Consider the following 27,118-nt stretch of genomic DNA (forward strand, 5'->3'; position numbering starts at 1 on the left):
ATGCTGAATGCCTCCTTAACCACCCTGTCTACCTGTGATGGAATTTTCAAAGAACAAATATCTGAACCCTTACGTGTCTCTTTTGGGAAAAAAAGTACCCTACCATTAACTGTATAAGTCCTGCCCTTGTTTGCTTTACCAAATTGCAATACCTTGCATTTATTCAAATATAATTCCACCTGACATACCTTAGCCCATTGACCCAATTGGTGAAGACCCCTTTGTAACTTCCTTTGCTATGGACTGTATAACCAATTTTGGTGTCATCCAGAAACTTACTAACCATGGGTCCTAAATTCTTGTGCAAACCATTTATATAAGTGACAAACAAAAGTGGACCCAGCACTGATGATCACAGGCCTCCAGTCTGAAAAACAACTCTCCACTACTACCCTCTGTCTCCTACTGTGAACCCAATTTTGTATCCAGTTGGCAAGCTCTCCTTGAATTCCATGTGACTTAAAATATTCTTACAAGCTAGAAGATGGCATTGGGAGTATCCTCTCACTTTGGGAGGGAGAATGTCCATGCCAGATACTGCCAGAACCAGGGAATGATGTTGGCACTTTCATTAATCAGCGTGAGGCAGTGGTGTTCTGAGTGTCTGACTAATTGAAGAAGGTTGGATTGACTCATTGATATGGAAGAGACCATGGTGCTGGGTGTGTCTGATTATTCTGTAAAAATTTCCTAGATTAATCAAACACATCCAGCACTACAGTCCATTCCACATTATAAAATGATTCCTATTAATGCTGTTGGGATGAATTCTGATTCAACCACACTACTGTCCTGACATGTTACTCAAATAGTAAATCAAAGAATTTATGTTTAAATCCACTCGAAGTTTAATCATTCACTTTTGGTTTAAAATGTTTTAAGAAGCTAAATGTCTTGGAAATGAACTTTAGTATAAGTGCAAGTGACAACGTCTTTGATTGTATTAAAACCCCATTTGGTTCATGAACATCCTTATTTGGTCTAACATACATGTAACTCCAGTCTAATGTGGTTGACTCTAGCTGTCCTGTGATACCAAACCACTATTACATCAATGTGATAGAAGAAGGCTCACCATCAGCACCTCCGGGTGGACAATAAATGGCCTTACGTATGACGCCTAAATCAAGAGAACGGTTTTCTTTTGTTTAAAGTCAGGGCACAATCAGTGCATGAAAAACTGGCTAAAACGAAGATGATTCACAACAGGCTGATAAATCCATTCAGCTGTTGAATCTGAAATATGCAAACAAGATCATGGCTGATTTGGTTGTAACCACAAATCCTGGAACATGTTGATGTGCATTTAAGTTTTTGCTCATCAGCAAGAACAAGTTTATTTAATTTTGTTGTGTTCCCACTGTTTCCTTTACAGTCACAAGCGCGTGATTTTGATAATAAAGATCTTCAGAAATATTGTCTGTGCATGTTTTGTGATTATGATGCATGTGTTTGAGCTGTGAGTGAGACTATTGTGAAATTATCTAGACTCTTTCTGTCATGTAGTGTTATGATGTTAAGTTAACCTTGTTGACTGAATGATTCTCATCTTGTTCTTTGCTATAGGAAAATGGATGTATGAAGTTCTGATCTCATCTCAGGGGTTGATGCAGATTGGTTGGTGCACCCTAAACTGCAGGTTTAATCAAGAGGTGAGTCTGTGTCTCTCTATTTATCTCTTTTACTTGTGCGTGAAGGGACTGCAAAATATTTTGATAAGTGGGAGACTTGACAACTCAACAATGTTGTTCATCTATATGAAATTCATATGAAGTTCACTAGAGATCCTTGGACAGTACCTTCCAAAGTTATAACCACTTTGATCAAGAATGACAAGGGGAGCAGATATTAGGGAAACATCTGCAAGTTTCCCTCCAAGCTTCTCACCATCCTGACTTGGAAATAAATCATCATTCCTTCACTGTCACTGGGTTTACTTCCTGGAATTCCCCCCTCACGAGCATTATAGGTCTATGTACAGCATCTCGACTGCAGCAGTTCGAGGCAGCTCTCCACCTCTTTCTCAAGGGTAATAAATGCTGACCAGCCAGTGACCCCCATGTCCGTCAAGTGAATGAGAACAAAAAGTAGTTTGCTTAATATAAAATATCTGCTCCACAGGAGAGTTATCAGATAAAATCTGACACTGATCCACACGAGCTATTGGGGCAGCTTGGACAAAGAATGACTTTTAAAGAAACTTCAGAGCATTTGGAGTGGGTGAATTCCAGAACCTAGCTGCAACCTTGGGGCAGAGGGAGTTGATGTGTAATTAGCCAGAATTGGGGGAGATTAGCGATCTTGGAATGTTGTCAGGTTGAATGAAGTTATTAAGGTAGAGGGATTTAGACAAGGGAATGAGAGTTTTAAATTTGAAGTTGTATATTAGGAAAGGAAATCAGTCAGCAAGCATGGGAGGGTAACTATGAGCAAGTTAGAATTTGAACACCTGAGGCCTGGATGAACTGGCGTTTACTTGATTAACTGTAAAGCATGAGCCACAGGAAGCTAAAAGGAGTCTGGTGGACTGACTGATTTTTATTTGCTGCTGCTGTTCAGTCTTAATTTCTTAGTTTCCTTTGGTTGTCAAATACTACTTCTGTTCAGCAAATGCTGCTACATGTCAGGCTTTTCCCATTTTGGTGTCACCTAAGCTTTATACCTTCACTGATTGTAAGACTTTTTCTAGTTCATCAAATCCTCAGTGCACTTTGTGCAAAACCAAGAAGATTATAGATATTCATTTGTGCCAATTCTTTTGTTCAAAAAAGGTTCATTTCAGAATAGGTGGAGCAAAGTGGGAATTTTAATCTGTTCACATATATACTTTTTTTTTCCCCCAGCAAATAGAGTAAAGGACAGGTTCACATAGACTCCAGGGAATTTGATGAGACTTGTGTGGTTTGTTATTGTGCTGCTTTACATGGATTAAAGAAAGTTGTATCTGACTGATTATTTCTATCACTGTTTCACGGATTGCAAAGAGTTGTGCTTGACTGTGATTAACTCTCACTGTTTTGCAGGGATTACAGAGAGTTGTGTCAGACTGTGATTAAATCTCTCTCTTTTGCATAATTGGAGAGATCCGTGGCTGACTCTGACAAATCACATTCCATTTCATGGGAATTACAGATCGTACTGTGTGACTGACTAACTTTCACACTGTAATGCTAGGATTATGGAGAACTGTGTCAGTCTGACTACAACTAACCCACACTATTAAACTGGTGTTATGTAAAATTGTATCAGACTGACTAATTTTCATAATATTCACAGGATTTGCAGAGCGCTGTTTCAGATTATAATTAATTCTTACATTTTTTCATTAGGATTATGGAGAGCTGTATCTGGGTGATAAACTCGCACTTTTTCACGTGGATTGTATTTGTAACTAGTTCTTATACTGCTTCACAGGGATTAAAAGAGCTGTGTCTGATTATGGCCAACTTTCTCTGTTCCACAAGAGTTACAGAGAACTGTGTCTGATGACTCTCATTAATTCTCAGGAATTATAGAGAGCTGTGTTGGACTGTGATTAATTCTCTTGCAATTTCCCAGTGATACAAAAAGCAGCGTCGGCCTGGTTACAGAGTTATAGAGTCATACAGCGTGGAAACAGACCTTTCGGTCCAACCAGTCCATGCCAAACATAATCCTAAACTAAACTAATCCCACCTGCCTGCTCCTGGTTTATATCCCTCCAGCCCTTACCTATTCATTTACTTATCCAAATGTCTTTTCAACATTGTAATTGTATCCACATCCACCACTTCCTCAGCAAGTTCATTCCACATGCAAACCACTCTGTTTTTAAAAAAAAATTGCCACTCATTGTGTTTTTTAAATCTCTATCCTCTCGCCTTAAAAATGCGCCCCCTAGTCTTGAAATCCCCCATCCTCGGGAAATGACAAGTACCAGTAACTCTATCGATATCCCTCATTATTTTATAAACTTTTGTATCTCCAGTAGTTTCACTGAGATTACTAAAAGCTGTCTTAAGTTTGCACATGACACAGGTTTTGGGGGTGCAGAATACTTGAGGGCTGCAACTGGTGATGAATAAATTTGCTGAATAGACATATAAGGACCAAATGAACAGCCCAGCTAAATGTAAGGTACTCCATTTTGATGGAAAGGTTAGGGAAATGACTTATTGTTTGCAAAGTGTAAATACTGACGAAAAACAAAAGGATCTCAATAAATGTGCCCATCATTAACGTTTTGGGGGACAACAAAAGAGCCAAACAAGCACTACGTGTTATTTCTAAAGATGTGGGATTGAAAAGCAAGAAGCTGTGCTTAATCTACATTGACTCTTAGTTTGACCACAGGTGGAATGATACATGCAGTTTAGTCACCATATTATAACAAATTTAGAGGCCTTAGAGAGGGTGCAAGGGTGAAATCAGAAGTGTTTAGGCATACCTAATCAGGAAAGGATTGACTGGCTGAAGGTTGATTTGTTAGAATCCTTAACATTGTGGAAGGGCTTGGCGGAGTGATTACCAAAGGAATGTCCCCTCTTGTGGGGAAGAACATAACTTGAGCTCATCGATATAAGGTGTTATTGATCTTGATAATCATGAAGAAATCCAACAGGGAATTCAGAAGAAACTCCGATATGCAACGAGTCATGAGAACGCTATAGGGAATGCTTGAAATGAATAGTATGGGTGTATTTAAGGGGAAGCTAGACAAGCACATGAGGGATCATAGTTATGATGAGAAAAGATGGGGGAGGCTTCAGTGGAACATAAACATTGATATGACTGATTAGTCTGTATGGCCTGAGTCTGTGCTATATATCCCTGTGGCGGATTAACTTGCTCTGTTTCGTGGGAATTACTGCGAGCTGTTTCTGATTGTAATTGACTGGAATGTAGTTTCATGAGGCTTATATTTGTCTGACTGTGACTCCTTCGCTGTTGTAATTCTGTGCCAGATCTAATATATAATAGAAGATCAGTAGTGAGCTTGAGGAGGTGGGGGAGTTGATTGTAGACAACAACTTAGTACAATCCTGGAACTGAAGAATTTGTTCAGAAGCAAAAAGGTGAACATCTGTATCTAAACACTCTACCTTTACACTTTACAATGTTTCTTTATTAATGTAATATTTTGAGGTGCCTAATTGTTGTCATTTGTGTGTTAAGATTGTACTAACCTATACATTAAGGATGAATGAGGCTAATAGGTGCCTCTTTGGTCTGATATTAGCTGAATCTTTCATGCTGAATTTTGGTTTCTATGAAGTGAAATTTGCTGGAAACCCACTTGCTGCTTCAGTTATTGCCAGTTTTTTCAATCTGTCTTCCTGACATCTGTCTATCTCCTGAAACAGGAGGGCGTTGGTGATACGTCAGATTCTTACGCCTACGATGGGAATAGAGTGCGCAAGTGGAACGTCACCACAACTAATTATGGAAAAGTAAGTGACTTGTTTATTTATGAACGAATCTGAAAAAGGTGGATAAGAACAGAGTTATTTCCACCTAAATCTGAAAGTTTATTCCATAAAAAGCTGAGCCAGTGTGGCTTATGGTGAAATGGGGTAAAGGGTAAAGGAGATTTGGATCAGGGCTTGCACATTGACTAATTCAGTCTCCATTTCTTACTGACAGTTTTGTATTTATTTTCTTTATGACTGTTTGTTTGTGTCCAAAATTGAAATAGAAGTTGCCTACATCAACTTGTTGCATTTCTACAGTGTTTTATTTTTGCTAGCCATAACCCTCTTCTATCCCAGGTGAATACAGAGATGAGGAGTCTTGACATACTGCTTGTCTTCCTTCAGACATTTAATACATCATGTGGCTACTTTTGTTTAATTCCTAAATCCTGCCTGCCATTCTTACTTTCTCTTTATCTCTATTGCTGAAATCCATTTTTGGGCCTTTTATTATCAGTACTTTGATTTACCAGTGCTCCACTCAGTGAAATCACCATTTCCACAAGCTACAGATCATCTAAAATGCAGTGGTTCACCATCACATCATTCCTGACCTCACCCAGCAGTGTTGGCTCCTTGTGTCTAAGTGACTCAATTTAACATCCTTGTTATCTTTCAGTTATGACTGTAATCCCCTTTAAAATCTCCCCACCTTAGCGTCCTTTAACATCTTCACGTTGTCCTGTGGGATGCCCTGCTTCATGTCCTCTGTCCTTCTCTCCATCCTACACTGGTCCAAGACTAGCAGAACCCTTCTTATTTACTTTCTTCAGTCCAGTATTGATTGTTCAGCCACTATTGCATCTGCCTTCCGATTCTACTTCTAGAATTTTCCTGTCTTGCCATTGCTGTCCGAGCCTTAAGGCTGACTGCTTTGGTTGTTTTTAGTATTCACACCTTTTTGTTTTCTTCCCTCCTCCTTTTCAATATTCAGTTTTAAAGTTATTGACATACATGTTGCTGCTACTCATTTATAATGGGTTTTAAAATGTGATTGCTGTAGCTCACACCCTCTTGCTTGTGAGTCACAAAGTTGTGGGAGCTTTCTTTATGCTAATTGCCCTCCCCATTGCCAATATTATAACAAATGACAACTGTAAAGACCATGTCATGGAACACAGAAGAGGCCCCTTGACCAATTAAACCTGTGCTGACCTATCTGCACTAGTCTCACTTCCCACACTTGACCTATAGCCATGAATGTTCTGATATTTCAAGTGCTTATCATGGTTCTTTTGAAAGATTGTGAGGTTTCCTGCCTCTACCACTCCCAAGTAGATTAACACCACCCTCCAGATGGGAAAAAAACTCTTTTCTCACATCCCCTCTAAACCTTCTGCCCCTTCACTGTAAAATCATGGCTCCTTGTTATTGACCATTCAGTTCAGGGCTTCCTATCTACCCTATTATGTTCCTCAAAATCTTCTACTCCTCAATCAGGCTTCTCTGCTCTAAAGAAAACAGCCAAGCTTCAAGCTTCTCTTAAAAACCAAAATGCTTCATTCCATGCAACATCCCTATGGATCTCCTCTGCAGTCCCTCCAATGCAATCACATCCTTCCCATTGTGAGGTGATCAGAACTCCACACACGACTCCAGCTGTGGCCTAGTCACAGTTTTATACAGCTCGAACATAACCTCCCTGTTTTTATAATCTTGCTATAGTTGAGAAAGGTAAGTGTCCTGTATGACTTCTTAACAACCCTGTCAAGCTGTCCACGACCTTTTAGGGATATGTGGACAAGCACTCCGAGATCCCTTTGTTGCTCTGAGCTTCATAGTGTCCAGCCATTCATTGAGTAATCACTTGTCTTATTAATTTTCCTAAAGTGCACATTTATCAGGGTTAAGTTCCATTTGCCACTGACCTGCCATTCTGACCAACTCACCGACATATTCCTGTAACCTAAGACGTTCTTCCTCAGTGTTAATCACTTGGCCTGACTCTACTACCACTGTTGGCAGTGCATTCCATGCACCCACCATTCTTTATGCGAAGAACCTATCTCTGACATCTCCCTAAGCCTTCCTCCAGTTACCTTAAAGTTTTGCCTCCTTGTGATAGCCATCTCTGCTCTGGGAAGAAGTCTCTGGCTATCCATTCTATCTATGTCTCTCATCATCTTATACACCTCTATCAAGTCACCTCTCATCCTTATTTGTTCCAATGAAAAAAATCTCTCAACCTTTCTTCATAAGACGTGCCCTCCAGTCCAGGCAGCATCCTGGTAAATTTCCTCTGCACTCTCTCTAAAGCTTCCCCATCCTTCCTATAATGAGGCGACTAGAACTGAACACACTATTCCAAGTGGTCTAACCAGAGCTTTATAGACTTGCAGCATAACCTTGTGGCTCAAATGAAAGCCACACGCCATAAGTCGTCTTGACAACCCTATCAACTTGGGGGGGCAAATTTGACAGATCCATGGACCTGCAGTCCAAAATCCCCCTTTTCCTCCACACTGTCAAGAATCCTACCTTTTAACCCTGTATTCTGCATTCAAATTTGACCTTCCCAAATGAATCACTTCACACTTTTCCAGGTTGAGCTCCATCTGCTACTTCTCAGCCAAGTTCTGTTTGTCAGTGTCCCGTTGCAACCTACAACAGCCCTCCAAACTATCCACAACTCAATAGACCTTTGTGTTATTGGCAAACTTACTAACCCATCATTCCACTTCCTCATCCAAGTTATTTATAAAAATCACAAAGACTGGAGGTCCCAGAACAGATTCCTGTGGAACACCACTGGTCACTGAGCTTCAGGCTGAATACCACCCTCTGTTTTCTATGGGCCAGCCGATTCTGTATCCACACAGTCAAATTTCCCTGTATCCCATGCTTCCTTACCTTCTGACTTTTATCAAAAGTCTTGCTAAAATCCAGGTAACACCACATCTACTGCTCTACCTTCATCAGTGCGTTTTGTCACATCCTCAAAGAATACAATAAGACTGTGAGGCATGACCTGCCCCTCTCAAAGCCGTGCTGAATGTCTCGAATCAAACTATGCTTTTCCAAGTAATCATAAATCCTGTCTCTCAGAATTCTTTCCAATAATTTGCCCACCACTGACTTTTGACTGACTTTTCTGTAATTCCCAGCATTATCCCTATTCCCTTTCTTGAATAATATTTGCCACAGTCCAATCATTTGGCAGTACTCCAGTGGACAGTGAGGACACAGAGATTGTTGTCCAAGGTGCAGCAATCTCTTCTCTCACTTCCTGTAGTAACCTTCAGTACATCCCAACTGGCCCAAGGGACTTATCTATCCACATGTTCTTCAAAATTTCCAGCAAATCCTCCTTCTTAGTGTCAACCTGTTCAAGCATGTCAGGCTGTTTCATACTGTCCTCACAAATGAGAAGGTCCCTCTCACTAGTGAATACTGAAGCAAAGTGTTCATTAAGGACCTCCCCTACCACCTCCAACTCCAGGCACAACGTCCCTCCACTATCCCTGATCGGTCCTACCCTCACTCTGGCTATCCTCTTGTTCCTCACAAGTGTAGAATGCATTTGGGATTTTCCTTAATTCTACCTGCCATGGTTTTGCATACCCCCTTCTAGCTCTCCTCAGTCTATTCTTCAGTTCCTTCCTGGCTACACTGTAACCTAGAGCCCTGTCTGATGCTTGCTTTCTCAGCCTTGAGTAAGCTTTCTTCTTTCTCTTGACTAGATGTTCCACATCTCTTGTCGTCCATGTTCCTTCACCCTACCATCCCTTCCTTGCCTCAGTGGGACAAACCTATCCAGCACTTGCAGCAAGTGTTCCCTGAACAACCTCCACATTTCTACCTTGTATTTCTCTGAGGGTATCAGTTCCAAATTTATGCTCCACAGTTTCTGCCTAATAGCATTGTACTTCTCCCTCCCCCAATTAAATACTTTTCCATACCATCTGCTCCTATCTCTCTCCATGACTATAGTAAATGTCAGGGAATTGTGATTATTTTCATTGAAATACTGTCCCACTGAGAGATCTGACACCTGGTGTGGTTCCTGACCAGGCATCAAATCCAATATGGCTTCCCCTCTCGGTGGCCTATCTACATACTGAGTCAGGATTCCTTCCTGGGACACACCTGACAAAATCTGCTCCATCCAAACCATTTGCACTAAAGAGGTTCCAATCAATATTAAGAAAGTTGAAGTCACCCATGACAACAACCCTGTTACTTTTGCACCTTTCCAAAATCTGCCTCCCAATCTGCTCCTCTGTTTCTATTGCTATTGGGGTGTCTATAGAAAACTCCCATAAGATGACTGCTCCTTTTCTTGTTTCTGACACCCATACTGACTCAGTAGACAAACCCTCCTCGATGACCTCTCTTTCTGCAGCTATCCCTGATTAGCAATGCCATTCCCCTATCTCTTGTACCTTCCTCCCTTTTCCTTTTGAAATATCTAAAATCCAGAACATCCAACAATTCCTGTCCCTGTGATATCCAAGTCTCTGTAATGGCCACAACATCATAGCTCCAAGTACTAAATCATGCTGTTAAGTTCACCACCCTTATTCCTGACACTTGTGTTAAAATAGACACACTTCAACCATCTCACTGACTGCAAATTCCCTCTATCAACTGTCTATCCTTCCTCACAGACTCTCTGCATGCTGTATCTGCCTGTTCACCAGCCATTCCATCATCTGATCTGTACGTCTGGTTCTGTGCCCCTACCCAATTCGTTTTAAACCCTACTGGAAGAGCTCTAGCAAACCACCTGCCCAGGATATTGGTGCCCCTCTGGTTCAAGTGCAACCTGTCCTCCTGGTACAGGTCCCACCTTCCCTAGAAGGTATCCCAATGATCCACACATCTGAAGCCCTCCCTCCTATACTAGCTCTGTCGCCATTGTTCATCTGCACTCGCTCTCTATTCCTAGCCTCTAGCACGTGGCACTGGTAGCAATCCTGAAATTATTACTCTGCTCATCCAGCCTTTTACCTTCCAACCTAACTCCCGATATTCACTTTTTCAAGTCCTCATCCCTTTTCCTAGTTATGTGTACCACGACTTATGGCTGCTCACCCTCTCCCTTTAGAATACTGTAGACTTGATCCAAGACATCCCACCCTGGCACAAAGAGGGCAACGTACCATCTGGGAGCCTCGTTTGTGACAACAGAATCACCTGTCTGTTTCTCTAAGCTTTGGATCTCCTACCACTATTGCGCTCCTATTCTCCCCCCTTCAATTCTGAGCCACAGAGCCAGGATTGATGCCAGAAACCGGTCCGGTGTGGCTTTCCTCAAGTAGGTTCCTCCTATCTTTCCAACAGTATCCAAAACAGTATACTTATTATTGACACTTAACATTACCCCACATTCTTATCTATATTGCTTATAAATATCATGTGTATTATCATTTTTCTATATTTTTGATCGTGGACTTGTGAAATAAGAAAACAACTGTTTTGAAACCAAGGATTGCTGCATGTTTTGGAAGTAGTAACCTGACACTTATTGTAAACACTGTTCACACAGCCGCTCGTTCTCTTTTAAAAGTCAAAAAGTGTTTTGAGCATAAGCTCTTCATCAGGAATGTCAGGGGTGCCCAAGGGGGCTGAGAGATAAATGAGGTGGAAGAGTCACTTGGATGTACTGGGTAATGCTAGGTTCTGGGCTCTTTGAAATGACAAACAGGTAATGACAAGACCAGTTTGACAGTGCAGCCCCTGCCCCACCCCTCTTCCCATTTATTCCCCCCCACCACCATTTATCTCTTGGAAGAGCTTATGCTCGAAACAACAACTCTACTGCTCCTTGGATGCTACCTGACTTGCTGCGCTTTTCCAGCACCATCTACACTCCATTCTGAGCTCCAGCATCAGCTGTCCTCGCTTTCTCCAAGACGGTTTAAAAAACTGCTGGGCTGCTGGCCTGTATCAACAGGCAAACAGATTATGCTCAATGATAAATTTTTGGCTTGACCCCCATCTGAAATATTGTATTCAGTTCTGAGCACTGTATTTTAAGAAGGATATTGAAGCTTATAAAAACTGCAAAAGAAATTTACTTGAAACCTAACTGTGCACTGATAATTGCTCCCTACTGATCACAAGCCATCATAAATGTATAGAATCCCAGTGAAGCCTCCAGAATGACCAATTTGCCTATTGCTTAATGCAGAAACAATTTGCGCTCAGTTTCTTCAGTAACAATAAAAATTAATTATACATTGTTATACAACTTTAACAGGAACCGGGAGAGGGAAAGATTTGTGTAATTCAAACTATGCCCCTTCAAAACTGCAAGCACATTTGTGCACATAAATGTGCACAGATTGAAAATTATGATTAGGGTAGACAATTGACAGACAATTTCTATGGATGAAAAACAATATAGACAGGATAAAATTCTGAAAATTAAAAATCCAGACTTTTGGTGAAAAGTTATTTTCCTCACATTCATTTGAAGTTTGCAATGCTGTTGTCAGTAGAGTGGTGATTGTTCTTCATTTTAATGGTTGATCACGTGAACTAAGATCTTTCCTTGTACAAGTTACGTTAAGCTTGCTTGGTTTTCTGTCTTTCCCATGTGGTGAGAGGGTGGATGAGATGTTTGCTTTCTGTCTGCAGGATCTGGATGTCGTTTCCACTTTGCAATTACAGCTTTCAACACCGCAGCTCAAACAATTAGAATTTCCTTAAATCAAAAGATTCTCGATGCTGCTCAGTCCTCACCTTTGCCTCAGTGCTTCTAGCTGCTTCTAGCTCAGTAAAATGCAAAGCTTGAAATTCAAATGAATTTGAAGTTTACTTGAATTTCAGTTGCAACCTTCCTGGTTTTCCAGTTGTAACAGTCCAACTTCCATTTCAGTTTATACTTCCGATAAAGAAAAATATGTGATGACTTATGGGTACCATAAGGTGGGGAGACTTAAGGTTGAGATTGCTACCATACAGCAGAAAAGTTCAAGGGGAGATTTTCTAGATTGTACAAAATTCTCACCTGTTTTGGTGAGAATATTTTGGTTGGCTTACGAGGAGAGACTAAGGAGTCTAGGATTATATTCATTGGAGTTTAGAAGAATTGGGGAGGTACTTATAGAAACATATAAAACTATGAAGGGAATAGATAACATGGGGGTAGAAAGGATGTTTCCTCTGGCAGGTGAAACTAGGACAAGAGGGCATAGCCTCAAAATTACAGGGAGCAGATTTGGGACCTAATTGAGAAGGAACTTGTTCACCCAAAGGGTTGTGAATCTGTGGAATTCCCTTTTGAACAGTAAAGGAATGAAAGGTTATGGCACGAGGACGGGTAAATGGAGCTAAGGCAATGAAAAGATCGGCCATGATCATATTGTGTGGCTGAGCAGGCTCGAAGGGCCAGATGGCCTACTTCTCCTGCTAGTTCTTATGTTCTTTTCTATGTTCTTATTTTGAGGAATAAATAAGAAGTAGTGGAAGAAGGTTAAGGTTTCCAAAAGAACCTGTGGCAACATGAGGGAAATGTTTTTGCATATTGACTTGTGATCTGGAAAGCATTATCTGAAAGGCGGAAGCAGATTTAGTAAAAACTTTCAAAGGGAATTGGATGCATACTTGTAAAAGGAAAAAGTTGCAGATGCTTTGGCAGTTTTTACATTAAGAAGCGAGCGTGCATACACAGTGACCAGGATGGTACCACAAAGAACTATTCTCAAGTTATCCTGTGCAAGGTAACTTGTCTGAGCCTGTGCTCACCCAAAAATATCCTAAAGATTTGCAAAACTAGGAGATAGAGTAGCGAGCAACATATTCTCCAACTTGTTATTTACATTACCGGGTGTACTGATACATTCTTTGTGCAGAAAGGAAACTTAATCTTTTCTTTCAAATGTATGTTTTTATAATTCAGTGTATTTTACCTGTAGGCTTGGGCAGCCGGTGATATTGTCACATGTGTGATAGACCTGGACGAAGGGAAGATTGCATTCTGCTTGTGAGTACAGCTTACTTATTGTGTTGTCTCAGTGTTGAATCTCTCGGGTTTGCTGAAACTGAGATCAGAAACATTGGCTAATTGTATAACGTAAATACATATGAGTGTTGTAGAGCAGAGAATGATTCAGGGGGTCCTTAACAGCTATATCTAATATACTGCAAGTGGTGGAAAACATTAGATCGTACTGGACTATATACTGAAGCTCTTGTTCGTAATCTCATATATACCCGTCAATGATGGAGGTCAGCTTTTCTTTACTGGTAAAGGTCTTAACTGGGGAGCATTGCTGTTTACATATCCAGAGATACTTCCAAAGTGAGACAGCAGTCTTGGCCACATGTCATTTGGACCATTACAGAAAATGGTCCTTGTGGGATGGAGAATCGATTCCAGAGGAGAAGGACAAAAGCTGCGAACTATTGAACTAAATACAAACTTAGCCAAGGTCCTCGGTGATTAGGTTTGTTCAAGTAGTTGTTCGATGAACAGTGACAACCATGTTAGACCATTGTGAGTAATGGAACAATCACATTCAAGTAACCATGTGTGCTGTTAATGATAGAGACTGTCTTGATGAAAATAACTGTCGTTTCTGGGTTGTCCTAAAGACCTAACTGGATCACTGATCTCCTTCACGGAAGGTAATCTTTTCTTGCTTTTCTGGTCTGATCTATGTGCAATTTTAGTCTGCTATCAATGTGACTGATTCTTCATGAACTGCCCTGTTAAGTGATCTTGAGAGTAGCTCAGTTTGAGTAAATAGGGACAAGCAATAAATCATAGTCTTAACTATGTTGCCTACATCCCAAGAAGGAATTCTAATTCTGGAGCTGCACAGTGCTTAAGGAGCTATACTCCACCATGATTAACAGAATCAAGAATCATAGAATGGTCATAGTACAAAAGGCCTTTCAGCCCTTCAATCCCTTGCTAGCTCTCTGCAAGAGAATTTAGTGACACCCACTCCCCCTCGCTTTCCCTGCAGCCCTGCAATGTCTAAACCAGACATGAGGGCATGCTCCTGTTGGGACTTGTTAAAAAGCTGAATGATTCTGGACCATTTCGTTTTGTTTGTTTGGAGCTGATCTGCTGAATTCATTTTCTCACTACATCTTATAGAAGTGTTTAAGATCAAGAGAGGCATGGATAGGGTGAATACACATGTTTTCCCAGGATTGGGTAATTGAAGATTAGAGGGCATCAGTTTAAAATTGGAGGAGAAAGAAAAGAAGGGAACCCGAGGAGCAACGTTTTTACACATAGGGTGGTACGTATATGGAATGAGCGGCTGGTGGAAGTGTTTGAGGCAGGTACATTAACAACATTTAAAAGGCATTTTGACAAATACATGGATAGGAAAGATTTTAGAAGGATATGGGCTAAGTGCAGGGAAATAGGGTTAGAGCAGATGGACACTTTAGTCAGCATGGACCAGTTTGGGCCAAAGGGCCGTGCTGTAGGACTATGATTTTATGACATTCTATGCACATTGGTAAAATAATGTGACATTAATTGATTGCTTAGAAAGATATTGCATTGTTGACTCAAAAAGAAAGTCTTGGACCAGAGAAAAATTTCAAGATTAAAACTTACTTTATTTAGATTAAGCCGGCGAGAGATCAATACTCTGTAGTCCAGATTATCAATCAAGATATCCCTAGATGGATTAATGAGAGATCTCTGAATTTTAGCAAAAAAGCAGCATATTTTATAACCCTTATGTGGATAACAAATTTAATATTTTTTATTTCCCACAAATAATGTTTCCAACTTTAAGTTCTCATCATTATTGATTTATAATATTTCTTCATCTTCTTATGTTAAAGCTAAACATTTATCAGTATTCTATTCATTGTTATTGCCTGGGAAATCAGAACTACAGGGTTATTGTAGTTCTGATTTCCCAGGTCACATGGTCACTGTGACTTCCATTTTGAACTTGTAAGACAAATTATTATTGTTAGATGGAGATTTAAAATGGAGGCTTGTAACCGTTGATTCCCCAATACTTTTATTAATGTGAAATACCAAATAAAACTGCTACCAGTTGATGCTAGCATATTCAAGAAGGAGTCATTGTTTTTAGGGAGAATTAGAGAATGGAGGAAGAAAATCTGTTAGTAAATCAGCACTTGGTGAGGAGGAGGATCAGTGCCTGATGAGAAATTCCGAACAATTGGTGAATGGTCTTTGAATATTCCCCTGAGAGTCCTCTGCATGTTGAACCGTATTAAAACAGAAGATGAAAAGATTCAGCAGGTCAAGAGGCATGTACAGAGAGAGATGAAGAAAGGATAATATTTTCCTGATGGCTTTTGTTAAGTTACAATGACGTAAATTACATGGCTGAATAACTGGCACCTTGCAGTTATTTTAACGACAGTACTATTTGAATAATTGCATTCTTTCTGTGAGAAGCTTTTCGCACGGCATCCATGTTTAGATTCTAATTACAAACTATTTGTTAACTACATGATCAGTATAATCCAGTTACATACTGGCCTAATCACAGCAGATGCTTTGTGTGCCATAACCTGGTACATTGAAAGCTACTTTAAGTAGTTACAGTGTGATTTTGTGGAATGTGACATTTGGTATCCCTTCCCTCTGGACACCTCGACTGCTTTAAATAACTTCAGTGCCAGCTGCACCCTTGTCTGGAGCTTATTCTTAACTATGTGCTGTGTAGGTGGTGGTGATATGCTGTCCCAATGAATGCAGAATTTAAATGAAAGCTATTTCCTCAGAGGTTGCAACTATGTCAGTTCCAGCAAATGCTCAGTGAAAACACCAATTCCTGAGTTCTTTCTGCTTGATTTAAACAGCACTGTCCAATAGAGAAGCCTGTCTGCCATCTCTGAAGCAATGCAGATCATAAAAACAAATGCATGATAAACTTAGGATAAATGAATCGAGTCCTGAACATATAACAAACTGCTTCATTTGTAAAGGTGTTGAAGCCAGCATTGCTACACGAAGCTTCTCTTTGGCATGCTAAAGCCAGGAAAAGGACATGAATGTCTTAACCCCTGTCCCTCTCCTTTCTGTCTGTCTGTTTGTTTGTCTCCTTGTCTTTCTCACCTAACCACTCACTGGGGAACTGAAGCTTGGGCAAATTCACCTGGTGGTTTGAAACCTATCAAAATGTAGATCTCGGTTTTTTGGGGTTGGAAATTTTGGGATGGGGTTGACTGTTATACCAGTTTTTTTTTACATTGGATTAAAAGTTTTTTTTGTGTAATTTCCCTGAAATATGGCGTGCCTTTGACACAGTTTCTCACTGGTGATTCATGAGTGATAATTTGGTACTGGATTTGTACTGGTTTCAGGCCAAGAATGCACATTCACTGATATTCTGGACCCTCCTTTTCCAGAAATGGGATCTCCTTGGGAAATGCATTTCAAGACATCAGATTGGGTCCTGGAATAGCCTACTTCCCAGCAATCAGTCTATCCTTCAAAGAATCAGTGGCATTCAACTTTGGGAGCCGGCCACTCCGATATCCTTTTCAGTAGGTGCATTGCATTGTGAGGGTGTGGAGTATCTGTCATTTGACTAGGCACAGAACTGTTGGCCACACGTGCCATGTACTATTGCTTTTATTGTTTGTTCTCTGCTGAAAATTTTAAATTTTAAATTTTATGTGCAGCAGTGATTTTACTGCATTGATTACCATATCAATGACATGGCATACAGATTAGTTTTGAGGGCAAGGAAGCTGAGTGGAATTGAGGTTTTTTGGTGCTCTTGTCCCTGATACTTCTGGATACCAACTCTCAAACTGCTGAGAAAGCAATAGAGTTTCAAGTGGGTTTGTATTTGTCTAGCACTGACTGCACTTCTGTTATGTCAGTCATGGCTGAATTCTGATCTCCCCATCAGAGGTAAGGTTTCAAATCCTGCTTCAGGACTTCATTATAAAATGTCAGGCTGATAGTCCCATGCAGGACAGAAGGAACGCTGCACTGTAGAAAATGCCATCTTTTGAATGAGATAAGTCGAGGCCTCTTTTGTCCTGTCAGGTAGGTGTAAAAGGTCCCATCACACTATTTGGAAGAAGAGCTCAGAGCCTGATGTCCTGGCCAACATTTATCCCTGAAACACTATTGAAAAATAGATTGTATGGTCATTATCCGATTTTTCTATTTGTAGAAGTTTCCTTTGTGCACAAAATAATTGCCTCATTTCCTGCCTTATAACAGTGATAACACTTCAATACTCTTTTATCAGTTATGAGGTCATAAATATGAATACAAGTTTTTTTTTGTTGGGGGGCATCCCACTTAGCTAAGCATCAGTCTCTGCGTAAAAGGTAAATTTTAAATTTGCAGGAGCTTGTACATTTGGGAGTGGGGTGGATGAGCAGGTGTAAATGTAGAAAAATTGGCTATGTGTAGGTGAAGCCAGTTCCAAGCTGACTTGTGTGTTTAACTGCAGCACATCAGACAGTGCGCGAACAACTCACTTCTGAAGAGGGGTTCTTTTGGATTTGAAATGTTAACTCTGTTTCTCTCTGCATATGCTACCCTAACCCTATTGTAGTTCCTACAGGATTTTGTTTTTGTTTGGGAGAAATGAGTTGGCATTTTCAACCTTCTCATTTTTAATTGTGTAGCGTAGGAGGTTGAGGAGTGACCTTGTTGAAGGGTATAGATAAGGTGAATGACAAAGGTATTTTCCCTAGTGGGGGAGTTCAAAACTAGAGGCATATTTTTAAGGTGAGAGGAAAACGATTTAAAAAAGACGTGAGGGACAATTTTTTTTTTAAACAGAGACTGGTTTGAGTGTGAAATGAACTGCCAGAGAAAGCGATGGATGCAGGGACAGTTAAAGCGTTTAAAAGACATTTGGGTAAGTTCATGAATAAGAAAGGTCTGGAGGGCTATGGGCCAAATGTCAACGGTAGGATTAGTTTAGTTTGGGAACATGGACGGTGCAGACTGGTTGGATGGAAAGGTCTGTTTTGGTGCTGTATGACTCAACGATTCTGATATTAACATGGTTTTTACAATTGTAACAGTGGGCACCTGGGGTTTTCTGAAACTCCCCAGTGAAAACAGAATAAAAGCAAAGCAGCAATTATCGGTTTGGAAGCATGACAGGAACAGATGTCAATAAGTTGTCAGAGGCTTTGTTCACAGTACTTGAGCAGAATGTCCATGATAATTGAAATAGTAGTGGCCCTCACCCAGTCCTTGTTGAGATGAACCCCCATAACATTCATGCCACACAGTAACAGGCAATGATCATCACCAACAAAGAATCAAACCATCTTTACTTGACATCTAACAGCATTGCCATTCCAGAATCCCCTACATCCTGCACCGAGAAGAAGTCAGCCAGAGCACAAACTCAAGTGATCGCTGGCTAACTGGCACCACCACTAGCAGAGCTGAGACAATAATCTGCCTTGGTAAATAAACCTTATGAATGTCTGAGCTACTAAGTGAAAGTTCCTGTAAATGTTCTTGCGAGAGACCTGGAAGGATCTAGACTTCAGGACAATGGCAATTTTATCAGCCACCAGCTCCATAAGTCAGCAGGTCTTCTTTCAGGAGCTGCAAATTTCTGTCACTGTCTACCAATGTTTCCTGAGCCTCCTGAAACACTGGCATTAGGACATTTCGCGAAAGCTTATCCTCTCCCTGCAAACCTGTGCTGCAAACACTTCTTGAGAGCTGCAGCTCTTCTTTCACTGCCTCCCTTTCTCCTGTAGAGATGTAGGTCCATAAAAAACAGATAGCTTCTGTTGCTCTTCCTACTGGTCATCTTGATCCACATCTCAGGTTCAAAGTGAGACAGCCCAAGAAGCAACAGTGTTGGTTAGACTGACCTGCACTTGGAAGTTGTGATAAGTCATGCAAACCTCAAGTTGTGAAAGCGTGGGTTTCCTCCCACAGTGCGAAGATGTGCAGGTAAGGTGAATTAGCTATGAATCAGCACATCAGGGATGTGTGGGTTACATGCATTAGTCAGGAATAAATATCGGGTAGGGGGAATGAGTCTGAGTGGGTTACTCTTCAGAGGGTCATTGTGGATTTGTTGGGCCAAAGACCCTGTTTCCACACTGTAGGGATTCTATATATAAAAAAGAAAGGGCTTGAAAATGCCTGTGCATAATTAATAGTCCACTACAGCTAAGAGGGGAGGTGAAAGGCCTGTGTACAGTGTTTTCTGGAGAAAACAGATCAAGATCAGAGCTCATGGAATACTCAGGGACACATCCAGCTGGAGTTGTGCCTGTGCATAAGTTCAGGAGAGCTGTCTTTGGACTCTAGGGGATCATTGATCCAGGAGTAGAGGCTCACCAGGCAGAACGGGCACAGTCATTGCCACAGTCCATGACTGAATGGCTCCTGAGAGAGACTTTCAAGGACAGTTAGGCAAATGTGCAGAATTGTGATCCCAAATGAAGCTTAGTGTGATTTGATGACCCACTGTATCATTACTGTATAGGAAAGTTGCTGAGAAATCCCTGAGATCTGTCCTGATCACATTTGCTAGGTGATGTGTGCTTCGTGGGCTGTTCAGTCACATGACCTATGTTTATCATGTTAATTCTAGCTGTTAGAAATAAATTGCGTATATGTGTTGGGATTGTATTGCTCTTCAGACTTGTATGGTAAAGTCTAATGAAAGTTTGTGAAATATTGTGGCTTTATTCTCTTCGTAGTCTCCCAGATGTCACCTTTGTTCATTTAAAACTAAAAGGTTACTAACCAGATTATAACATCAAGTTTGTGGTCTGGTCTGAGATTATAACATAATTAGTGACCTAGATCATCATACAAAATTTGGTAGTCTTATCTGACAGCTCTGTATCTGGTAACTGCCTAACTTTATTACTTATTGTTTGAATAAATTACTGACCTAGGAAAGAGCTTGTTTTCTTTTAACTTCCCACACATACCCAGTAGAAGGCTATCGCCCAATGCAGGATCCACCAGAGGCAGATCTTGTGAAAGCCCACAGACTCCTGGGATACCTAAAGAATGTGATCTCTGCCAGTATGGACACCCAGGTATGGACTTAAGTTTGTTCCTGACAGTGATGTTTTGGTTACTTGTGTCTTGGCATTCTAAAAGACAGGGATGTTGTTTGGAAATGCATATTATTCTGATACTTGTGGGCTAGTGCTCTGAAACTGTCTATAAGTTGATACAGTGTGTAAGTATCGTATGCAAAGTCCCTAGTAGTGTATTTGCTGGTGGCCTTTGCGGAAGTTGCCATATGAGAAATCCAAAGGACTTCTAGTTCATTTCTCCATCTCAGCAAGGTGATTTCAGTTGGCCTCAGGATGAGCTGGTGAAGGAAAAAATATCGATAAAAGTTGTACACAATAATACTGCAAACGTTTTATAAACCGGCACCATTGGGACCAGGGGTGTGCGGGCTGATCGAATATTCCTGATTATCAAGACGTACGGATAACTGCAATAAACCCTGGCCAAATGAAGCTTCGCGACGTCAATATACAAAGTTTGTGAGAAGATTTGTAGCTCGGGTGCTCGTGGCTGTGGTTCTGTTCGCCGAGCTGGAATCTGTTTTACGCAACATCCCAGAGTGCTTTGTAGCCAATGAGGTACATCTGAGTGTAGATGCTATTTTAATGTAGGGTACATGGTGGCCGATTGCAATAACAAGCTCCCACAAACAGCTGTCAGATCATCTGTAACAGCTGTCAGATCATCTGCTTTTAGTTTTCTTTGTTTAGAGTTTGTGAGAAGATTTGACTGGGACAACACTACCATTATCGGGCAAGCCAAACAAAGAACAGCCAGGGAATTTCTAGAAGCATGGCACTCATCCACAAACTCCATCAACAAACACATAGACCTGGGCCCAATATACCGGCCACTACAGCGGACAGCTGAAACTGACAACCGGAAGCGGCAGGGACAGGCCACTATAAATGCCGGAGGAAACACCACAGAAGCGCTGCACAGGAGGCTCCCAAGCACTGAGGATGTCACCCAGACAGGGGACGAAACGTTTGCAACAAAAACTTCCAGCTCGGCGAACAGAACCACAGCAACGTCAATATACCTCATAAAATCTATGTAAAAACATCAACATACCTCCTTAAAATCAATGTAATAACACATGGTAAGTAATAGAAACATAATGCAGAGGTAACACATTCAATGTTATACTTTATTTACAGCATAAATACTCTGACATCGTGGTTGATCATGTTATATGAAGTATATAAATTCTGCTGGTTTATCAAGGGTGCTGGTTAAAACAAAGTTTGCTGTAGAATCAGGGAAAAGTTGCAGATACAATAGTCTGCATTTTTACTAATATGTTAGAAAAAGGTGTAGTCTCATGCCAGGCATTGCCAATGGAGGTGTCTCGTTTGCCTCAATATCGGAGCTCTCCTATGGAGTGCCCTGCCGTATGATTACAGGCCTGTCCTTGTATGGTGTTGAACTGTGTTGTCAAGTATAAAGTTTATATGTTGTGCCGTAATGAGATGGAGATTTGCAATGCAACTCTGTGTCCTGCAAATTTGTGACATTGATGCATACCTCGCACAGCAATGGCCCTATGTGTGGGCTGTAAAAGACACCAAAGATTGATGCATTGGAGAGATTTGTGTTTCTCCCATGTGAGACACTGCACAGCCAACCCATCTTGAACTATATTAGTCCCTTTTGTCAGTTAAAACACAAAAATGCACATTCTGGAATCTTTATTGTGAAGTTTTAGTTTTAAAATATAAAAATCATGTAATTTGTAGACAAAGTGCATACAAGAAATGTTTTAGTGTGATATGTTTAGGATTATTTGTCTATCTCTGAGGATGATCTGTATTGTTTGTTCTGTGATTTTTTCTTAAAAGGAAGGGAAACTGATCGAGCAGGATTCTGCACAATGGCAAGCCCAGGGGGAGCCCACTGTGCTCATTACACTTGCACATATCTTTGACCGTTTTGCACCCCTTATGGCAAGTATCTAATGACTTTGCTGCTGATGTCAGTTAGCCAAAGAAAGCCTATCGCTTATGTGGGCCAGCTGCTCAGTCACCCCGCGTACACTAGGTGCTGCAGGCAGCATAAAGACAAAAACGCCACAATCTTTGCCATTTTGGACTTGTCCAGAAGCTGTAAATGCAATTCCATGCGTCTGCTTAATTCCAGTTACAATTTTTGTCAGGTTTGGTATTTCTGATGGCCAAGAGTGAGTAAAATTCATTGCTACCTCTGTGGGAGATCCAACAGTTCAGCCGGTGCGTGGCTACATACCAGGAATGTTGAGTTGATAACAAGGGCTACTGATGAGCATGTCAAATTTGCCGCCAACAAATTTGCTCCCAGTGTATCCCTTCCTAAAGAAGCTGCCTGCCCACTTGATGCATTCAATTGCACTTAAGCTGGGTCTTGCATATTACATGGTTGCCTCTGATAGCTCACTATTGTATATTTCAAAGGGAACATTAAATGCTCCAATGGTTTGAAATGTTCTGAACTTGAATAAAATCTCAAGATTTTTTGATTGTCGTTCATACTGTTTAGTGCAGTCACCTTAGTGTGCCAAATGTCTGTAATTGTTAATTATTTTTTGTTTCCTCTCTCCCATCTAATGTTAGTCCCTTGTTTTTCTCGCACTTTTTTTATACAATCAATATTAACACCTATGCTGAAAGTCCTTCTGGAAGACCCAGATTCTGACTGTTGTCTCATTCATTTTCATTATAAACAGTGTAAAGTGTATCTCGTGGAAGATGTGTTGATGACCTATTTTCTGAGTATACTGGAGGGAGGTGGGGCTGTTGATGAACACCCGCTAATTCAACACCTACTGGACCTCATGTGGCTCTTCATGGAGGTGAGTGCATATGATGACAAATTTGGACTTAATTGATGGGGCTAGGAAGAGTGCAAGGATTGTCCACAACTCTGAACAGGTTGATGAAAACTACCTACTCTGAAAGTCTTCAGCAGAGAAGTCCTGGGTTGAGATGATTGTCCTCTAACAACTGCACCCACTTTTCTTTTTGCTAGGCATATCTCCAGCCAATGTAGCATTTTCTACCTGATTTCCAATGTCTCTAATTTTGCTCTGTTGATAGTATACTTAAGGGTATATTTGATTCATCCATTGGTTGTGTGTGCTGCGGAGTCTGTACTTGTGCATTTCAACTAAATTAATGTACTGTTGCTTTGTTCTTCATTTACCGGCCTGAGATAATTCATTTTATAATGAAATGTAGAAGGATAAGAGCAGGAGTAGGCCATTCGGCCCTTTGAGCCTGCTTTGCCACTTAGTATGATCATGTCTAATTGTTATCCAACCCAGTCCCTTGTTCCTGTTTTCTCCCTGTATCCTTTGATCACTTTAGCTCTAAGAACTATGTCTAACTCCTTGAAAACATTCAATGTTTGGCCTCAACTACTTTCTTTGGCTGAGAATTCCACAGGCTCATCATCTCTTGGTGAAGAAATTTCTCTTCATCTTAATCATAAATGGCCTACCCCAAGTCTTTAAACTGTGAGGCCCTGGTTCTTGACTCCCAGTCAGTGGAAACATCCTTCCTGCATTTACCTTAACTATTTCTGTTTGAGTCTTTTTAAGTTTCTTTAGGTTCCTACCTCATTCCCAAACCCAGTGAATATAGTCCTAACTGATCCAGTCCCACTTCATATGTCAACCTTGCCTTCCCAGGAATCATTTCCTGAAGAAGGGCTAATGCCCGAAACGTCGATTCTCCTGTTCCCTAGATGCTGCCTGACCTGCTGCGCTTTTCCAGCAACACATTTCCATCTCTGATCTCCAGCATCTGCAGACCTTACTTTCTCTTCCCAGGAATCGGTCTGGTAAACCTTTGTTGCCCTCCCCCATAACCAGAACATCCATCCTAAAATAAGGAGAACCGAACTGTGCACAATACTCCAGGTGTGTTCTCTCCGCTGGTTAGCTTTGAGGAGACATATTTTATTTTACACTGCTTTTGCTGCATGAAACTCAGGCTCAGTTTGAGTTGATTTGTTTCTTCTGTTATAGGATTATGAAATCCAGGAGTGTTTGAAACAGCTGATGATGTCACTGCTTCGTGCGTACAGATTTTCTCCCATCATTCCCGATTTAGGGTTACAGGTGAGAACTTCCTATCCCGTAAGGCGTCAACATCTAATCATTCTGAACAATATAGATTCTGGGTGTTATGATCAATGAATATGATGCTCAGCATTACCAAAAACAGCGATCTGTACTTGCAAGATCTCTAAATGCACAATATGAGGATGGCTATCCATTACCACCTTTGGACATGCTGAATCCAATCCCCTCAATTCTGGATTAGAGTGGTGCTGGAAAAGCCCAGCACTTCAGGCAGCATCCGAGGAGCAGGGGCTTTTGCCCGAAATGTCAATTTCCCTGCTCCTCGGATGCTGCCTGAACTGCTGTGCCTTTCCAGCACCACTCTAATCCAGAATCTGGTTTCCAGCATCTGCAGTCATTGTTTTTATCCAATCCCCTCAAAACATGCATTTCGAATTGCTTAATTTAACATCAGACAAGTGACTGGATAATACTTAGTACAAGCAGCATATTCATAGTAATTATGAATATTGGTACTTCTAAAGCCAAAGCACCAACGTCTACACCTACTTTAATCTATAACGTAACACTAATCTTTAAAACAGCATTTCTTTATTCATTTGGAATAAAGTGTTTTGAGGATTAATGTTACATCATAGATTAAATTGCTTGTATCTGGCTCAAACATTGTGTTTTTTGCTGTGTCTACTGGCTTCAAATTGACCTGAGATGAGTACAGTTAGCAAAGTATGACTCAAGATTTAAAAACTTTGACCATGGAATTGTCTGCCAAAGAGACCATTGCATCCCCATCACCGAGCTAATTGACCGCTTTATCTTGTCCATAACTGTCAGACAACCCTGCAACACCCAAAGGACTCTCAGATTGCTTATTATCAACGTTTGTCCCAACTGCTTGGTTAAAATTTGTAACATTTAGGAATTGATTCATTATACAACAAGCTATTAAGGACACTATATCAGATTGACTTACCAGTTATGGGATATAGTAACCTTTTTTTTTGACAGCAGCAGAGTGCAGGTGCATAATAATTCAGTTGATATCCAAGAGAATAATGTCTAATTGCACAGATTTCAGAGATAGCTAACTGTAACTAATTTAACCCATTTGTGGACCATGGAAAAAAGAATTCAGTAAAGCATCTAACTAAAGTTTGCTTTAATTTTGTCACAATGTCTGGTTAATGAGACATTGGGGTGGAAGAGTATAAAAATGTAAACTGTAGGTACTTGCAGCTTCGTTACTGATCCCTGTGATGCTCAACATGTTTACAGTTTGCAAACCTGAAAACGACACATTTATCTTGATTCTCTCTTACCTGTTCATTAGCCAGTCCTTTGTTCATGCTAATATGTCACCCCAATGACCATTAGTTCTTGGGTATTTTGTGCAGGTTTATGCAATCCAAAACCAGCCTTGTTATGTCCTCAAACAATTCTGACAAATTTGTCAAACACAATTTATTTTCCTCAAAATTGTTGACTCTACCTGATGACATGATTTTCTAAATGGCCAGGTACCACCTCCTGCTACTACCTCTTGTGTTTTTCTGGCACCCTCTAGTCTTGAGTAAAGGTGCTTTTTGTGGTTTTCCAGGATGCTAGGGTCTTTCTAGAGTCTAGGAACTTTTGGAAGATTACCCCTAATGAATCTAATTCTTTTAGCAATCTAAGATGCAGACCATCAAGTTCAGGGGACTTGTCAATCTTCAGCTACTTTAGTTTTACTCACATTATTTTCCAGTGATCATGATTATTTTAAGGTTGTTCTGTCCCTTTTGCCTCTAGATTTTTATTGTGTCTTCTACCATAAAGGCAGTTGCTGATTTTTTTCTGTACCTTTGTTATTTTACTGTCATCAGTTTTTAAATCTCCAGTCTTATTCTCTAAAGGGCCAATGCTTACTTTGGATACTGTTTTTCTTCTTATATGCTTGTAGAAATTTTTGCTGCGTTAAACTTATTGCTAGTTTTTCCAATCTTCTGACTTACTAGTATTTATACTTTTTCTTTCAATTTGATGTCATCATTAACTTCCTTAGGAAGCCACAGCTTCAGCCACAATTTAATCAGATATAAATAAAAAGAGACCTAATGGAGGTATTGAAAATTATGCAAGATTTTGGGTGGAGTACAGAAGAAAATTATGTTCATGTATCAATGATGCAGCAATGAAAGACTAAGCTTAGAAACATTGATTATTTATGGAATGTTAGCAGAAATAGTGGCAGAAGTTAGAAACCAGGAAGCTTTTAAAAGTGAAGAACATGAAATATATAACATCAAAATTAAAAGGTAATGGGGAGAAATGAAAGAAATATAGCTAATTGACTGACTGAGAACTGGCACAGGCAAGTAGGGCGGCATGGCTTCATGTGCTCAATCGTTTTATAATTTCATTGTTTCTTTGTGACCTTTAGTAGTGCTAAGTAGTTTGTGTTTGTGTCTCTTTGCAGATCCACTACTTGCGTCTGAGCATAGCTATTCTAAAGCACGAGAAAACCAGGAAATATCTGCTCAGCAACGTCTTATATCCTTTTAAATCCATCTGTACTTGTTTATGTTTATTCCTCTACTGTTTGAACAGCAAAATTACTAGAAGGTATTCCCACTTTTTCAGCTCTGCTTGATACTGTTTTCTCAATGAGCAGGCAGACCAGAAGCTGCTCCA

General features: G+C 40.5%; 1 protein-coding gene across 3 annotated transcripts in view; it reads left to right on the top strand.

Annotated features, from left to right (window-relative positions):
- LOC122559128 (E3 ubiquitin-protein ligase RNF123) overlaps positions 1-27,118 on the top strand; it is a 389,631-nt gene that overhangs the window by 30,544 nt on the left and 331,969 nt on the right. For all 3 annotated transcript variants that reach the window (XM_043708460.1, XM_043708459.1, XM_043708461.1), the window contains exons 7-15: positions 1,567-1,652; positions 5,343-5,429; positions 13,313-13,380; positions 16,758-16,883; positions 20,291-20,405; positions 22,230-22,334; positions 23,090-23,215; positions 24,392-24,484; positions 26,904-26,977. In XM_043708460.1, the coding sequence (XP_043564395.1) occupies positions 1,567-1,652; positions 5,343-5,429; positions 13,313-13,380; positions 16,758-16,883; positions 20,291-20,405; positions 22,230-22,334; positions 23,090-23,215; positions 24,392-24,484; positions 26,904-26,977 (880 nt within the window). The remainder of the gene's footprint in view (positions 1-1,566; positions 1,653-5,342; positions 5,430-13,312; positions 13,381-16,757; positions 16,884-20,290; positions 20,406-22,229; positions 22,335-23,089; positions 23,216-24,391; positions 24,485-26,903; positions 26,978-27,118) is intronic.

The sequence above is a fragment of the Chiloscyllium plagiosum genome, chromosome 18, assembly GCF_004010195.1.
Source record: "Chiloscyllium plagiosum isolate BGI_BamShark_2017 chromosome 18, ASM401019v2, whole genome shotgun sequence".
NCBI lineage: Eukaryota > Metazoa > Chordata > Chondrichthyes > Orectolobiformes > Hemiscylliidae > Chiloscyllium > Chiloscyllium plagiosum.